This window comes from Xenopus tropicalis, chromosome 5, assembly GCF_000004195.4.
Source record: "Xenopus tropicalis strain Nigerian chromosome 5, UCB_Xtro_10.0, whole genome shotgun sequence".
In the NCBI taxonomy this organism is placed as follows: Eukaryota; Metazoa; Chordata; class Amphibia; order Anura; family Pipidae; genus Xenopus; species Xenopus tropicalis.
Window position 1 is genome coordinate 117,747,093 of NC_030681.2, and position 18,967 is coordinate 117,766,059.

General features: G+C 38.5%; 1 protein-coding gene across 1 annotated transcript; it reads right to left on the reverse strand.

Moving 5' to 3' along the window:
• Window positions 1–1,180: 1,180 nt before the first annotated feature.
• On the reverse strand, window positions 1,181–10,080 carry sucnr1 (succinate receptor 1). The gene is made up of 2 exons (XM_018094035.1): window positions 10,066–10,080; window positions 1,181–2,137 (listed from the first exon to the last, which is right to left on the reverse strand). Exons 1-2 carry the CDS (start codon window positions 10,078–10,080, stop codon window positions 1,181–1,183), a joined length of 972 nt encoding a protein of 323 aa, XP_017949524.1.
• Between the last annotated feature and the right edge of the window lie 8,887 nt (window positions 10,081–18,967).

Sequence of the window (18,967 nt, forward strand, 5' to 3'; positions counted from 1 at the left end):
GTATGTAACAGTACTGCAGTATTCCATGCATAACATCTGGAAAATCTAAATGTACCACTCAACACAATGAAATTATATCTCTTTAATATGAATAAAAAATACAGTACAAAAATAATTTCCTTTATACACAGTAATGCCATTTGAACATTTTAATGCAATATTAAAATCGAAGCTTACATTTTAATTAACATTAAGTATGGTATGTTACAGTTTGACACATTATTAAACCATTCTGGTTTTTATGGTTATGAATAATATCTTTCCATTGTGCTTCTCTCCAACTTCTAGTTCAAAATGTCAGCTGGTTGTAAGGCACCCAGGCCCAAGCAGCCACAAAAATGTTGTTCTGTAAGGTCACAATTTTATTGTTATTGCTACTTTTATTGCGTATCATGTCCCATTCATCTTCTGTTCTGGATTTTAAATGGTTTTCTCTCATGCTAAAATTTCAAGGCAAAACTAGACCTTTAATGAAGGAAAGCACATCAAAACAAAGGAAATATTTCATGTATTTACATTTCAAGTGGTCTTATCCAGTTATTTCATTAAACAAGGTGGGAAATTCCTGTGATCTATTCTGTTGCTTCTCTATTTAAATCTATTATTTATAATATGTACCAAATAAGTTCTAAAAGTCTAACACCAGCAATTGGCAGCAGTGTATATGGGGAGCTACTTGGGCCTGTTTCAGAAAGACATACAGTTCTGTTTTACTGTTGAAGGAATGTGGAGACCTTGCGCTTGTTCAAAATCCACACAAAACAGCAATTACATCATGGCTTGTTATATTTCCAGTCCATGCCTTAGGGATGGTCATACCCCCTAAGCCAGCATGCATTCCTACAGATCCTTTGAAAAGATCCCTTATCACATTTTTAGCACCAAATATTGCACAATTTATGCAATATTTGAGCGACACTTCACAAGTTTGACAAAGATATATTGGAGTTCAGTCACTATAATAGGCCCAGACCTAGTACAGAAGCCCAAAAAATTTTGGCATTTCTAAACATATTCTTTGTTGAGCTTTAGTTCTCCTTTTAACAAAACCATAGATATTATATATATATATATATATATGGATGAAAATGCTATTGCTTCATTAGAAAACTGAGTAGTTAAATACATATCCATATAAAATTGTGCATGAATAGTAGTAGAAACAGCAAGTTAATTAAGCTCATGTTGAATTGAATGTGCACTTTAGAGATTTATATAAGCGTTGGATTTTGGCTAGTAACATTTCTCTAAAATTATCACCCATCAGGAAATAAAACACTGGGTTAATCATACTGTTTAAAAAAGCTATTGGTCTTGTAACAGTATATGCTGAGCTTATGATCATCGATGAGCATTCACTTACTGTCCAAGAGTCTGTCCTAGATGCAATTCTTACATTTCTCATAACATGGTAGGGAGTAAAAAAAATGGAAAACATAGTTGCTGCAAGGACTACAATTGTTACAGGCTTCTCAAAAGAAGCCCCATTTGGCAGCTGCTGATTTCTATTTTTTAAAAAACACATCATTTTCAGATAAAAGATCCATATTACACATAAAGGAATAACAAATCCAATAAAAGTAAGACAAAGGCTAAAAATCAGACTCCCTGTTGCTTCTCCAGAGCTTGCATAATCTAGGCATATGGTGACATTGTTGATCTCGACTTGCTTTATGAAAGAAAGAATAGGCGATATCTCGAGTGACACCAAAATCCAAATTCCAAGGGATATCATAATAGCTGTACTCTTCCTCTGGAGAATGTGTTCTCGGAAGGGGTATTTTATTAGCATGTAACGGTCAATACTGATGAAGGCAAGGAAAAGGATGCTTGTGTACAGATTTTCATGAAGTAAATATCTGTTGCATTTACACAGGAAATCTCCAAATGTCCATTCTTCATGTATATAACTGAACACCAACATTGGAAGTGTACAGAGGAAAGCAAAGTCTGATATGCATAGATTGAATAGATATACACTTCCACTTGACCAGTTTTTCAGGCAAAAAATATATCCAAATAATACAACGCAATTGCCAATGAATCCAATTACAAATTCCATGGTGTATGCCGCCGATAAGTAGTACTTTTTAAGGAAGCTTTCTGTGTCTGTGCAATTGTTTTGTTCAATGGGATCCTGGGAGAAAAATGAAGAAGGATTTTAATTTTATTTGTTTATTAATTTGTTTATATATGTAATCACCATTATTGTTCACACTTTTTAGTGCCTGCATTGTTCACACCTCAGACTCAGGCTGTAAGCATCCACACTGTTCACTTGTTCACACCTCAGACAGACTGTAGGAGCAGTGCTAGCATTGTGTCACTGTATGTACTGTCTGCCCTATGCTGCCTGTGTGTATGGCACACACAGGCAGCATAGTGCAAGCAGAGTATGGCACACATGGGCAGCATAGGGCAGGCAGATTATGGCACACAGGCAGAACAGGGCAGGCAGAGTATGGCACACACAGGCAGCATAGGGCAGGCAGTGTATGGTACACACAGACAGCATAGTGCAGGCAGAGTATGGCACATACAGGCAGCATAGGGCAAGAAGACTTTGGAACACACAGGCAGGATAGGGCAGGCAGAGTATGGCACACACAGGCAGCATAGGGCAGGCAGTGTATGGCACACATAGGCAGCATAGGGCAAGCAGACTATGGAACACACAGGCAGGATAGGGCAGGCAGAGTATGGCACACACAGGCAGCATAGGACAGGCAAAGTATGGCACACACAGGCAACATAGGGCTACCACCATTAATGTGAGTATGGTCTTAAACGCTCTTGAGATTACATGGGTGTGGTTTGAAGTGGGTGTGCTTTAAAAGGGGAGTGGTCTAAACCAGGTTCCATTGTCGGCCCTTCACCATGTAGGTCAAAAAAATTGCGGGCCTCGGTACCACAGAAGTTGGACAGAACTGTACTAGTTGATAATGGAAATGGCTCTTACATTAGGAAGGTGTATATGTATTGCTTCTAAGTTTAATTAAGTTCCGTTGTACTTTATCGTCCACTCCATAAAATGATAAATACCCTTGCACCCTCAGTCACGCAACCTTCCTACATACAGTAGATAATAAGTGAATACATAATCAACATAGAAGTTTGTATGAATAATCTAATTCAATTTCTAGGGGCAGATTTTTCAAAATGTGAGATTAGAGTTTACCACATGTTGGTATTTTTTCTAACCAAACATGTCTTGTCATAAAACAGACAAGAGACAAGGTTCTCTCAGAAAGGCTGAGTTATTTAGACATATATTTTATATATGACGATTTCTATCAGAAACGCAATATTCAGTTATTTCCATATAAGGGAAATTATAGGCAAATTTGTTTGTTACAAATTAGATGATGTGTATCATTATGAGTATACAACCATATTTAACTTAAAGCTTCCTGTGAAAAAAGGAACTAGATGCAATGTTTATTATCACCAAGGGGTGCTGTGTGGTTTGCTAGATTTCACAGTCTCAAATCTTTCAGCTATGACCTTAAAATAAGTATTAACCCATTACTTCATTTTTCCATTCCTCTTTTTTCACCCTGCCTGCCCAACACACAGAAACATTCACCTACATTACATTTGATAAATGCAATATTAAAAATACCATAGGAATGAATAGAAAGTGGGTGAATTATTCTGTGGTGAGTTCTAATCTGACATTTTGATAAATCTGACCCTATAATTACTTTTACACAAATAAAAGAACATAAGTGCACTGAGCAAAGTGCAATTTTAAGTGCAAGCGCCATGTTTTTTTCCCACAACGCAGCTTTTTTTCCCTAGAGTTTTGGTTTTTATTTTGGATGCATACGGGCAATTCTCCCATGCCTATTGCAGTTGTATTCCTGTTTGCCAAAATGGATGTAAAATATCACAAACATTTTTGATTTCTGTCTGGTATGATTCTGAGTATTCACTGTGCAAGTGTGCACACCCTATTCTTTTGTCACAATTGTGCTACGGCTATTGATACAGTGTGCTGAGGGAACCCTGGAGCGACCACCTAGTGAGGAGGTGGTAGTAGCTCCAGGGTTCCCCTGTGTCGTTTCAAAGCAGAAGGCAGGAAGGAGTGAGCAATGCTAAGTGCAACTTTACTGAAGTGTAAAAAACACATTTTGACAAAAGTACCTTTAGGGTGAAGACACATTGAGTTACTAGTAGCAGCTACTTTTTCACTGCTACTAAACTCCAGAAAATACCCTGCCATAGACAATACTGAGAATTGCCTCAGCTAAAACACATGTAGAGACAATTATCAGTAAGTGATAGAGAAGATTTTAGAGATAAATACAGGACATTATAGGATTAAGAAGGTATTCTGTATTTGGTTATTCACAAACTTCACAAACCATCAGGAATGTTACAAAAGCATAATATTAACATATAATGGGCGAGTCTCAGTAATTATCTATTAACATGAGTATAATACGTTAAAATTGGAAATATGTTTGTATTTGGACAAGCAAAGCCAAAGTTGTTTCGCTGTCACTGCTAAACATACAAATTACAGAATAATTATTAGCAAATAGCAATTTGTAAAATCTTTTATGTCGGCTACCTGAGCTCAGATTTATGATATGATGTTTTCATTTGGTTGCCCTGGTTGATGTAATAACAGCAGTCCTAACAGGTTTTATAAGCCGCTCGAGCATTTATACTGAAAATCAAATCATGTAAATACAATTGTATAGCATCATATTTTCCAATAGAAAGAGCATTTAGTATAACATGCTTAATAACAGCATTATTTCATCCTTAAGACATTAAAGAACATATCGTGCTTAATTACAGAATTGCATCTGTTTTATCTTAAAGGATCTTGAAGATATTAGAGAACACTGTGGCATCACTGGTTTTCTATTCATAGGGAGACTGTACTGGATTTTCAGAAGGATAAACCCTACATTAAAAGCTCTGTGATATCTTATATATCTTACCATTCTGGCAGCCGGGTATCTCGATGCTCAAGCCACTAGTCTCATCTGAATCTGCTGGCAGATCTGTGACTTCCCTATGTACGTGAGGGTTGGGCTGATGTCTCGTTTGCATGTAGTGAGTAATGACTGGTTAATAATTCAGACAAGTAATTTTGTTGCTGACCATGTTTAGCCACGAGTATGCCAAATGACAATATGAACTTCTGAAATGGTAATATTAACTAGAATCCATAAGAAAAGCGTAATCAAAAGCAAATCCAATCCAATTTAATTTTATTACCTTTCCCTTTGGTACTGTCCCATTTCATTATTTCCTGCAACAGTAACAACCTGATAAGCTTCAACTTAAGCATGTACAAATCTTAGCAGGAAAAAGGAAGTCTGACTGTGTAGATGGATAGAATATTTGCTATGAGATGCCAATCATGTCTACAGACATACATACGTGTGCATGGAGGGTACATGGATCATGGGGAAAAGCATTTAGGCCCCATCATTAGTGATGGGCGAAATGTTTTGCCAGGCATGGATTCGTGGATTAAAAAATTTGCCGCACGTCCAAAAAATGTCGCCGGCGTCAAATAAGAATAGTCGTGGGCATCAAAAGAATAGCCGCACGACAAAATAATAGCCGCCCGACAAAATAATAGCCGCGCGACAAAATAATAGCCGCAGGCGACAAAATAGCCGCGGTCTTTTGAAAGATTCGCGAATTTTTCGGCGAAGCGAAACGGAACAGATTCGCTCATCACTACCCATCATGGGATTTGGGGTTTCATGTGCAACTAAATAAAGGGAAACTAAATGGTAGCTCTTTTACTTAATTAAAAAAAGCTTATACGTATTTCCTCATGTCATGTTATTGCCAAAGTTTTAAGAGGCAGTATGTACTCACTTCATACACTTGAAGCTCCTATAGAAGATAACATTCTGCAGAAACAAAAATCAATAATTACTTGAACAGAAATGAATGTTATAAGGTTTTACAGCTCATGAGTGTAAATATTTAGAACGCGTGATCACATTCAGTTTACTTTACTCCGTGATCTACTTTCACTTATAATTATTGATCGCACTAAACATGCCACTAAAACCATATACGATCTTCAATCTCAGATTACTTAACGACTACTTAAAGGACAATGAAAGGTTAATATAAATTAAAAGTAAGTCTAAAGGCATTCTTTTTAAGTACTTACTGCATATCTAAATTCCCAGATCCCTGCTTGCTTCTCTGAGATATGGTGCTGGCAGCCTACAGCAGTGTGAAGCCTACAGTGACATCACTGAAATCTCTCTCCCCTTCCTGTAGGTGCCAGCGGCAGCCTTCCTATTCTCTGAGCATGTGTGTAACTTGATCCTGTCTCCTGTTCTGAGCTACACATGCCCACCAGCCAATCAGAAGCGGATCTGGCAGAGGGGAGGGGGGGAGGGAATGAAACACATGTGCAGTATGAAGCAAGGAGGGAAAGGAAGGGAGAATACCTTTTTAGAGATGGCTGCCTGTTCTAGAAAATGTGAAGTAAGTGTGACTGAGTAAATATTTGATTAGGTGAGCCAAAAGTGTGCGTTTTTACTAAACAATAGGAGGACTATTGGGCAGTATGCTTTTTAAATTTTGACTTGGCAACAATTGGATTTAAAGAGCCAGTAACACTAGAATATGAAAATACTTTATCTCTATCTTTTCTGTCAGCTTTTATATATTGGTAGAAAGGCATGAATTACATGTGATCCATTTTTATCCTGTTGTATTCTTTAAAGCTCATCTGTTAACATCTTTTGAAATGTGGGCTCTAGAGTCCATGGCTACATAGAAACTGTGAAGGGTAACAGTAAATGACACTTAAGATGGCCATATACTTGAAAATCTGTTAGTTTGGCAACATTTCAAAACAAGTGAAGCTTTACTTGTCATGTCAGTGTTAGGGCAAATTGGGCTTATTTAGTCATTTGACCCCAAGGCAACAACTGGAACATAACAGAGCCAGTCAAGAGAGCGCTGCATCAATGCGCAAATGCAGTTGACACCACACATGATTTTCAAACCTGTCCTATAGATATCTGGCCAATTTGTGACCATGTTGGGATTAAAAAATTATATACTTCAAAGAAAAACACATTTTTATAAACTCGATATATATAGCATGATTAATTATGCAGGCAGGAAACTTTAGGCTTTTTACCTACGTCAAGGCTTTTTTTAGATGATTGTGTCACCCGTCCCTTCTTCTTTGCCCTTATTTCTAACCTTATCATGTGTAATACCTTTCTACCATTCCCCCATTTATAAGCAGTGATTGGTTATTTTACAGATTTGTCCCAATTACTTTAACCAAGGGCTTACAATTATTTGGTAGAGTAGCTCACAGCTAATGATAGCAGAGTCATTTTCTTTCTCTTTCCTCACATCAGTGAGGCAGCCCTCCACTTTCATAAGTATCCAGGTGCCTAAACATGTCAGCCTGTTATTTGTAAGTGCCCAGCACTGTGAGTGCCCATCATGGATGATCCGGGGCCAAAACATTTGCTATATAAAACTAATCCTTAAATGATGCATTATGCCAAAGCTATTAATAGAAAAGTAACAAAATATCAACTGGCCGGTATTTCTTCCTGGAAAAGGTGGTAACCCTCGCTTCCAGGACCTTTGCAAATGAGCCCTAATATCTATTTTGAATTGTAAAAGCAAGTATTCATATTAGTGCCAAAAATATAGTAAACAAATATATCCCAGCCAAGTAATGCAGAGTTCAATATCATCTCCAGGTTTGGTATAATTGCTTACTCTCAGACACAGGACAGTTCAAGGTTAGTGAGCTCTCACAGTGTGATCCCAACTAAAGCCGAACAGGGTCAAAGTTCCTCAATGCTTTTTATTTAAGCACCTTCTCAAGCGTCAATGAGCAGAGATTTTGTGTGATGAATGATACAAATAACCTTCGATAACCCTGAGGGATCACAAACGCAAACCAAAGTGGGAGGGGCCAACAACAGCCAATCCAATTTCACCCATTGACTTTAATGGGGAAATTGAAACTGCTGCCAATCTTACAGCTTTGAGGCTACACTCCCCAAACTTTGCACCCTTTAAACAACTTTAAAATCAGTTTTCTGGCCAGAAATGGTTTTTCTAGGTTTTAAAGTTCGCCTTCCCATTGAAGTCTATGGGGTTCGCAAAGTTCACGAAATTTCGCACCTTTTGGCGTAAGTTCGCGAACGCGTTCGCGAACTTTTTTTTTGAGGTTCGCTACATCCCTAGTTACAATAGTCAAGTCGGGATAGGATGAGAGCATGCATGAGCAGCCTAGCTGTTCCAGTAGAAAAAAAGGGACGGATTTTGGCAATACAGGTATCGGACCCCTTATCCGGAAACCCGTTATCCAGAAAGCTCCGAATTACGGAATGCCCGTCTCCCATAGACTCCATTTTAATCAAATAATTCAGAATTTTAAAACTGATTTCCTTTTTCTATGTAGAAAGAAAACAGAACCTTGTAATTGATTCCACCTAAGATATAATTAATCCTTATTGGATACAAAACAATCCTATTGGGTTTAATTAATGTTTTATTGATTTTTTAGTAGACTTAAGGTATTGAGATCCAAATTACTGAAAGACCCCTTATCCGGAATACCCTTGGTCCCGAGCATTCTGGATAATGGGTCCTATACCTGTATTGGGTAAGAGAAAGTGAAAGGTTTTGACAGTGGTGTTAATGTGGTTTAAATTTAAAATACTGCCTTTCTCACAGTCACTGGCTAACCACGTATTCTGGGTTAGAAAAAGTGGGCGGAGTCACTAACAGCCCATTCAGAACAGGAGGTAATGAGAAAAAAACATGTTTCTCCAGCAGGGTGCACTGCAAGAGCATAGTTTTTATGGAAACCAGCAATGCCATCTCTTCATTGGCTGCTAGACTGGAGGGTGTGGTTGGCAAACCTGAGTTATGAAGAACTGAGCACGCTCAGTAGCCAAGAGCCAAAGTCAATTCCTAAGGGAGGGGGCCAAATGGGTTAGAGGAGGAGAAGGAATCCCAAGTGTTTAAGGGGTTGCTGCTGCCTTACTATTAACCTTTGAACAACAGGAGTAGGAGGTATTTAAAGATTTTAAGGAGGCTGTTCACTAATTAATTTTTTTGGGGGGGGGGTTACATGTCCTTTAAGGCAAAACTAGACCTTTATTGGAGAAAGCACACAACAAAGTAAATATTTCATATGTATTTATATTAAACAACAACATTAACAAGTCAGAATGTTCCTGTAATATCTTCTGTTACTTTTCTAGACAAATCTATTACTTGATATCCCAATATGTAACAAATAAGTTCTAAAATTCTAACACCAGACTGTAAATATTCAGCAGTGAATATGGGGAGCTGCTTTGGCCTATTTAAGAAAGACAAATCTTCATTGCTGAAGGTCTGTGGAGACCTTGTGTTTGTTCAAAATCCAAAAAACAGCACTTACATCATGGCTTGTTAGATTTCCAGTCCAAGTTTTAGGGATGTTTTTACTTCCCCTACAATGTGATGAATAAGGATATTCTTTTTTATTTATCTACAGGAAAGTCAGACAATTTACAAGAATTGTATCCAAATTAGAATACAGTAAGCAGTATTGCAAAGGAGTAACAAGATATCATGACAATAAACATAAAATACAGAATATGAATCACTTTAAGTGATGAGTGAATCTGTCCCTTCTCGCTTCGCCGTAAAATCAGTGAAACAACAAGAAAATGCGCAAAACAGTGAAAAATCTGTGTGTCACGCAACTTTTTTTGTTGCCTGCCTCTTTTTTTTACTCTTGACGAATTTTGTCCGTGACGATTTTTTCGCAGAAGTTTCACAAAACAATTCGCCAATGGCAAAATGAGGAAATGCGCTGTGAATCCATGCCTGGCGACATAATTCACTCATCACTAATCACTTTGTATAAAGCATAAAGCTATTATAAACTTAAAAGATTTGTGTGCTGGCTAAATGTCAAGGGTGTAAAATAAAGGAACTAGGGGGGGGGGGGCGCATGCGCGGCATGGAGCAGTGCAGACGCACTTAAACGGCGCTCCGTACTGGCGGGACTGAAAAACCCAGCGATCCGCTTCCTACAGCTTCACTTTCCATACCGGGTAAATCAGCATACGTGGGACATTGCCCTGAACATGGGGAAACGTAAAATTAAAGAGCAGGCAGGCACTATGTCGCCATTTCTACAGAAAACTCCGGCAGCCACACAACAAGAAATCCAAGATGGCGCCGACGGATCAGACACAGAGCAACCTTGCTCTCAGACCTCCTCCCCCCTGTACCCTGGCTCAGACAACGGAGCTACAAGTGACCCACTACCACAAAGGCAAGTCTACCAAACTACTCCTGCCAATATGGTAACAGTCCAGGTCCTTACTCAACAGCTCACCCAGCTACATGATAAACTGACCGAAACTATCACTGACTCTATCCGTACAGCACTTAAGGATATACATACTGATATCAACGCCCTGGGTGAAAGAACTGATAAATTAGAGACCACTATGGACGAGCTCATCTTGAGGCATAACATGCTGGAAGACAGCAATGCCACCCTACGAGACGAACTAGCAGCCCTCAAAGCGCATGCAGAAGACCTAGAAAACAGGTCAAGGTGCCAAAATCTGAGAGTTAGGGGTATATCGGAAGAGGTGAACCCCCAAGATATCAGAGCATTCCTACGCTCTCTTTTCTCCACAATTAACCCAGACCTGCCTGCAGAAGCTTGGCACTTGCACCTAGAATGCCAGGAGCGGCCAGACCGAGAGATGTGGTAGTATGCCTCCATTATTATGAGAGCAAGGAAAGCATCCTAAGCAAGACCCGTAACATGCCCCATATTGAGCACCAAGGCCACAAGCTACAGATTTTCAATGATATCTCTCCTATTACACTGAAAAAAAGAAGAGACATGCGGCCGGTTACTCAAACTCTACGCACTCATAACATACCCTACCGGTGGGGCTTCCCCTTTAAACTGACCGTCACAAAAGGGAATAGACAGTACGTACTCCAAGATCCGGATGACGGCATACGGTTCCTCAAGGATATAGGAATCCCAGATCAACCACAAGAGACACAGCCAAGAGCCTCCAGACTACAAGATAGACTCTCACCAGAATGGACCAAAGCCGGGAGCCCACCTTCCAAAAGCACCCCGCCTGCTACCACCTGAGAAGGGACACACGTACCCGACATAAACCCCATCAGGCTAAAGAACCCACGACCCAACATATGAGGTGTCCCAGTACCCCAGGAGCTTCGTGAGTATAACTCTACCACACACCCCCAGACTCTGCTCCAAAAGCCACCGGGACGCTCCCCAAATAGGCTGTGGCTAGCCTACCACAACCCTACCGCATATATTCATCGACTATATGCGAAACCTCAGGTTGTTTTTTGCAATGTTCAATTTCTTTATATATTTACATACTTTTATAATGATTTCTACGATGGTTAACATGTTATTGTTGTTATTGTTTAGACAAAGTGTTACACCTATGACAGTACCCAAACACTGTGTTCTACCCCATTGCGTATACCCCTATAAGAACCTATGGAGATTGAATAGGAGAAATAGGGAACAAAATGACCCTAAACAAAAGCTAAATGATGTTGTATATTCACAATGGTTAAGCTATTAACACTGAATGTCAATGGCCTGAATAGCGCTCTTAAAAGATACCTAGCTATACGGGAAATACACCGGCTTAGACCAGACATAGCCCTCCTGCAGGAAACCCATTTTAGACGTTCAGATAACCCTATGCTAAAGTCTAACCTATATCCTAAGGTATACCAAGCATCGGCAGATGCTAAAAAAGCAGGAGTTTTAACCATGATACACAGAGATTGTCCATATCAGATCTCTAATGTTGTTGCAGACCAGGGGGGAAGGTACCTGATTCTGGAAGGATCCCTAAGAGGCAAGCCCCTAACAATTATGAATGTATACGCCCCGAATAAAGGGCAACAAAAATTTCTCCGCTCCAAACTAACTAAGGGAAGAGGTAACTATCAAGTACCTATTATAATAGGAGGAGATTTTAATTTGGTCCTGTCCGACGTAAAGGATCAATCCCTCCCACCCTTGAATAGGGAAACCTCAGAACAGTCAAAAAAATTCCGCCAAATAGTACGTAAACTAGATCTTAGAGATATATGGAGAATACACCACCCCAATGAAAAATCCTATATCTTCTTCTCGGCTAGACATAACCTGTATACCAGATTAGATTATTTCTTGATATCCCGTGACCTCCTCCACTTTACTGCCACCTCTCTCATCCACCCTATTACGTGGACAGATCATGATGCAGTAATATTGGAGATTGAAATTACACACCAGCCCAAGAGATCACCACACTGGCGACTAAACGAAGCACTTCTAAATGACTCCACAGCCAATAAAAAAACACTGGAAACTATCACTGAATATTTTGCAATTAATAAAAACTCTATAGATAGCGCAACTACACTCTGGGAAGCGCATAAGGCAGTTCTCAGAGGCCACTTTATCTCAACTACCTCCCATAGGAGGAAAATGAGAAAAAATTGTATATCACAATTGGAACACGACCTCACACGTTGGGGAAAACTATATCACCACTCACCCTCTCAGAGGCTTAAACAGCAAATTGCACAAGCCCGCAGAGAACTTTAAAAAGTTACTCTTAGCAGACACTGAAAAAGCACTACGCTGGCTTAAGCAGAAATATTATGAGAGTGGTGATAAACCACACACCTTATTGGCCAGAAAATTAAGAGAACAAGTAGCCCAGACTGCTATACTATCCATAGACTCAGGCAATGGGCAGCTAGTATATGCACCAGAGGAGATTGCAGAGGTGTTCCAACGCTACTACTCTACACTCTATAACTTAAACACCCCAACACAAAATCAGCAAAGACCCAATGAGCAGCAGAGATCAACCTTCCTTAAGGAGAATATAAAGGTTAACCTCACCCAACCTGAACTAGGTATATTGAATGCGCCAATAACTGAGGAGGAAATTACTGCAACAATAAAGTCATTCCCTACAATGAAGGCCCCTGGCCCAGACGGCTTCCCCTATGCCTATTATAAAGCATTTTCTGCCACCCTTACACCACATCTGTCAGCACTCTTTAACTCCTTCCTTGAAGGTTCTCCCATCCCTTCAACCATGCTAACATCATATATTACCCTAATACATAAAGAGGGCAAAGACCCAAACCAATGCGCTAGCTATCGCCCCATAGCCCTATTAAACTCAGACCTCAAACTATTTACAAAGATCCTGGCCAACAGACTAGCACCCATAATGCCCCGACTTATTAACCTAGACCAGGTGGGATTCATACATGGTAGACAGGCCGGGGACAATACTCGACGAGCTATCGACCTGATTGATATCCTGAATAGAACCCAAAAGTCTGCGGTCATACTCAGCCTTGACGCTGAAAAAGCGTTTGATCGCCTAGACTGGCACTTTCTGTTTGATCTCTTACAACTAATGGGATTCAAGGGCCCTTTCTTAACGGCCATAAAAGCACTATACTCCAACCCAATGGCAACCCTCAAGATGCCAGGGGCTACAAATCTACCCATATCAATCTCCAATGGCACTAGGCAGGGATGCCCACTCTCTCCTCTACTATACGCACTCAGTATAGAGCCTTTAGCTACAGCCATCAGGGAACATAAAGACATCACGGGACCCAAAGTGGAAAACCACGAATTCTTAATCTCCTTATTTGCAGATGATGTGCTTTTAACCATTACCAATCCCATGATCTCTTTAACAAATTTACATAATCTCCTAGCTCAATATGGGAAGTATTCGGGGTATAAACTGAACATCCAAAAAACCGAAATAAACTATAAATATCCCTTCCCAGACACGGGAATTATTGAAATCTAATTATAAATACAAATGGAAAGATATTTCCTTGAAATACCTAGGGGTGCATCTCACAAAATCATACTCACAACTCTATAAGTGCAACTATGTACCATTACTGCAATCTATACACAACTTGATAAATAAATGGAGCCCATATACCATATCATGGTTGGGCAAAATAGCAGCCCTAAAAATGACGATACTTCCCAAGCTGCTTTATTTATTCGAAACTCTCCCAGTGCCGGTCTCAAACACAACCCTACGAAATATTCAAAAGATGTTCTTTAAGTTCATATGGGGCAAATCAAGGCACAGAGTGCCTAAAATGATGGCAGGTAGATCCCAAGGCGGCCTGGCAGTGCCAAACATTATCAGATACTATGAAGCGGCGCATCTACGCCAGGTTTTAGGGTGGACCACGTTTATGCCAACATCGAAATGGGCACTTATTGAATCTTTAACCTTGACTCCGACCCACCCAAACTCCCTCCTTTGGCAAATACAGAAACCAACCGGACTACCATCAAATACCCTACAGGCAATTAAATTTACCCTTCAGATATGGGACCGATGCTGCAAAAAGGCACCCTTGCAGGGATCCTTAGGCATCCTAAGACCAGTTCTAGCCAACCCTCAATTCCCACCAGGACTCTCTCAATCCTTTCAAAAACGTTGGAGCTCCAAAAATCTTTTTAGACTCTATGATTATATTAATCCCCTCACTAACAAACCATATACATTCACTGAGCTCCAAGGGAAATACCAAATCCCGGCAAACTGGTATTTTGAGCATATGCAGATTACCCACTATATCCAATCTCTCGACATTAGATCAACCCTTCCTACTCCTCTGACCTTGTTTGAAAAATTGAGCACATATGGGCTACCCCAGAAAGCTCTAATATCTAACATTTACTCTATCCTAAATACATTAGCAGGGGACCCCTTCCCTAAACATAGATATATGATACACTGGGAAACTGAATTGACTACCGCTTTAACATTAGACCAATGGGAAGATATCTGGGAAAATGCAAGAAAGAATGTAACATGTGTAAGGCAAAAGGAGAGTGTTTATAAAACGATATTTAACTGGTACCACACCCCAGTAAAGCTCAATAAAATATTCCCAGACATCTCAACTATGTGCTGGAGGGCATGTGGACAAGAGGGCACTCTCCTCCACATTATGTGGCAGTGCCCAAAATTGGCGGAATTTTGGAAGAACGTTAAGAGCATAGCTGCTAAGATTTTCTTCTGGGACATTCCCATTGATGCTGCCAATGCTTTACTAGCCCTACCCCACCCACATATCCCACATTCGGAGCAAAAGCTTCTAAATTATATATACACAGCAGCTAGACTGTCGATTAGCTCCAAGTGGAAATCCCTAGAATCCCCTAGCGTAGGAGAGGTCATATCCCGCATACAGGATATGAAATTACTAGAAGAAATGACAGCAAGACTTATGTATGGTCAAAATGGGACTATTTTATTTCCCAAAATTATGCACTCCATAGGAACAGGCCTATGTAATAAGGGACATTACCCCACCTGCATTAACGGATAAGAGAACATAGGGACAAAGGTTATATTTTGACTCTCTCCTCTGGGAAACACTTTAGAACTGTTACTAGTACAACTGTATCTTATTTGTTTATTCCCCTGAATTTTCCCCCCCTTCCTTTATTTTATTTACATGTATAAAAATTTGACCTGACTTTACATCATACGATATCTGTTACTGATCATACAATGTATAATACTACACCTTGAAGAAACAAATACTGTATGTAAAAATTATGCTGTCAAAAACCAAATAAAATTTAAGTTACAAAAAAAAAAATAAAGGAACTAGGTATCCATGGAATAATAACTAAGTGCATTTATCTTATTTCTATCTTCATTGATAAGAGTCTGCAAAAAAAGGTGAATTTTAAATGCTTCTTCATATTTTCAAACCTATAGTTGATAGCTTTGCTGGTACATACAGATCTTAATGTAAACAAAGCATTGTTGAGAGAAGGAGGAGAATATAATTATTTGTGCAGCAGCCGAGGTAAATTTAGCATATATAGATTTAGATTTACAAGTTAATGACAGTAGGTTAATACAAGTAACAACTTGTAACAAAGCAGTTATTAGAGATAAAGAGCAAACTGTTCAGATAATCCTCTATGTCTTTCCAATATCTTTGAATTATAGGACATTGTCAAAATAAATTAAATAAATTGGTAGAGGAAGACTCACACTTAGGTCAAATATTAGAACGTCTGTTGTTGTTTTGAATGAAGATTGAATCCATTATATGAAAGGCGAATTTATCTTTAGTTTTGCTCCCTCCAAATTTCAGAAGATATTAGTTTATCTAAACTAGTGATAGAAGTTACTAAGGATTCAACGGAGACATCTCGCTGATACGTTAAATAGCCTATAGTCTGGTACTCCTAAAGCACAGCATATTTTTTTTACTTTTTTTCTGGAGTGCTATTTCCCTTTCTAAAGGAGTAGGAGTGATGCTAGAATTTTGTGCATCTAAAATGATGACTCTAGAATGTCTTTGTGTCTAAGCAATAGAGGCTTTAAAAGATGATAAATGCATTTAGGAAATGCTAACATCTTATAAATGGAAGTTGTGCCTTTTAGATTCAGGGGTGTTTTCATCCATACATTGCAAAAGTGAGTGGCCTTTTTTTATCACTGGGGGAAAATTAAGTGAATATAATCTGTGTAAATCTGCTGGAAGAAATATACCAAGATGTTTAATTTTTTTTTTTTTTTTGATAAAGGTCTCTTATCAATACCCAGTTATTTTAGAACCTTTGCAGAGATGTGACCATATATATCCATGATCTCAGTTTTTTATATCTATTTTAATCCAGAAATAAACAGAAAATGTGAAAAATGTAAAAGATGTTGTTTAAATTATTATTGGACCTCTTAAATTAAGTAGGATGTCACCCGCAATGGCTGTTAATTTCACAGGAAAGTTGTTGATTTCCAGGCCAGGTAAAAAAGCAGATTTTTCAAGCTATCTGATGAGAGATTCTAACAATAAATTGCATAGTAGGGGTGGAAGATGACACCCTTGTCTAGTTCCGCTTTTTAGATGTATTATTCCAGATATTTCACCTGCAGCAACTATTCGAGTTCTTTGGGAAAAATATAATGAAATTATATTTATATATAATATATTTATATTTATTATATAAAGTCAATTAAGTCTACAAAGCGGCCTTGAAATCCAAATGCTAAGAGAGAGAGTAGTTTAAATTTTTCCAACAGATATTATCGAATGGTATTTTCTTCCCTGACATTAATGATGGTATGTTTTTAGTCCCCAATCTACCTTTTACAAATGCTCCTTGTTCAGTTGAGATAACTTTTGCGAGAACTGATGATAGATGGTTGGCTAGTATTTTGGTTAAAATTTTCAGATCTTAGTTTAATAAAGCAATTGGCCTATATGAGTTGATTTGAAAAGGACCTTTACCTTGTTTGGGAAATACCCATGTGAGGAAGGTAACGGTTATTTTTGAGACAATATGGGTAAGAAAAGGAGTAAGTTTGTTTATCAGACATTTGTAAAAGGGGCCAGTAAGGTCATCAAATAGAGCTTTTTTTCAGTATCTGTGTTAGAGAGCAATGAAGCTGGACATACAATTGTTTTAAAGATATCCACTCTGTCTTCTTTAGACAACCATTTGATTATCAATCGTACCTAACTAAATTTCAGACTGAAATTGTAGGATATTGTATGATGTTCTGAACATGAAATAGTTGTCAGACACCAATCATACAAAAGTGACTTCCTGGGAATGCATTGTAGGTCCCCCAAGGATACTGTCAGATACACAATACATGCGCAGATTTTATTGTTATCCATCTGAAATTTTCTACTTCTGAGCCCACACCATGTGGTCTGAAAATTGTACGAAACATAGTTTTGGACAATTATTTTATGGCAAATATGACCATCTTTATTGGAGGAAGTTTTAATAATAGAGATTTGCTGATGTTTGAACCAGTTTTTTGTTTAGTTATACAATAGTATGTTTGCTTAGTTATATAAAATATATGGATTTGAAGTAGGTTTAATGTATAGACTCTCTTTTACTGAGCCATGTTTTCATCTTTTTTAAGGACTTTACAAAATAGATCTGAGATTTGCAGGAAGGGTTAGTTTTATATAGAATATAAGTCTCATTTTGTTGTTTGCTTCATTTCACTGTTTTTGAGTTACGTTTTTTTGTAAAAGCACTTTTGAATGTGGTAATTGCCACCTTCCAATAATCCCAGAGCAAAAGTGGATTATCTTTATGGAAGTTGTTGTTTGTTAAAGGGATACTGTCATGATTTTTATGGTTTACTCTCTATTTCTAAATTACACTGTTTACATAATAATTCACTCTACTATTTAAAGTTGTATTCTTGAACCAACAAATGTATTTTATTTTAGCTGTAATATTGGTGAGTAGGCGCCATCTAGGTGCATTGTGCCTAAGTCTGAGCTTTCAGAAGGTGCCAGTGCTACACATTAGAACTGCTTTCAGGTAACCTATTGTTTCTCATACTCTCATGTAACTGGAGGAGTCCCAAGCCAGACTTGGCTTTCTCACTATTGAGTGCTATTCTGATACCTACTGGAAGCTGCTATCTTGCTCCCTTCCCATTGTTCTGCTTATCGGTTGCTAGGAGGGGGGTGATATCACTCTATCTTGCAGCTGAGCAGCAGTAAAGTGTGACTGAAGTTTATCAGAGGACAAGTCACATGGCTGTGGGAATTGGAGAATATGGCTAGCCCCATGTGAAATTTCAAAATTATATATAAAAAAATCTGTGTTTTTTAAAAATGGATTTCAATGCAGGATTCTACTAGAGAAGCTCTATTGGTTGATGCATTTTGAAAAAAAAAACAAAACATGTTTTTCCATGACAGTATTCATTTAAGAAGAAAACCATTGATCCTTCAACATCTGTTGAAAATCCATTTTTGATAACATAAATGAAAAGTTTTAGGGGATATATGATTTGGAATGGGGTTTGGAATCTCCTTAATATTGTATAGTTTAGTATAGTTTCTGATTGAATTCATCATT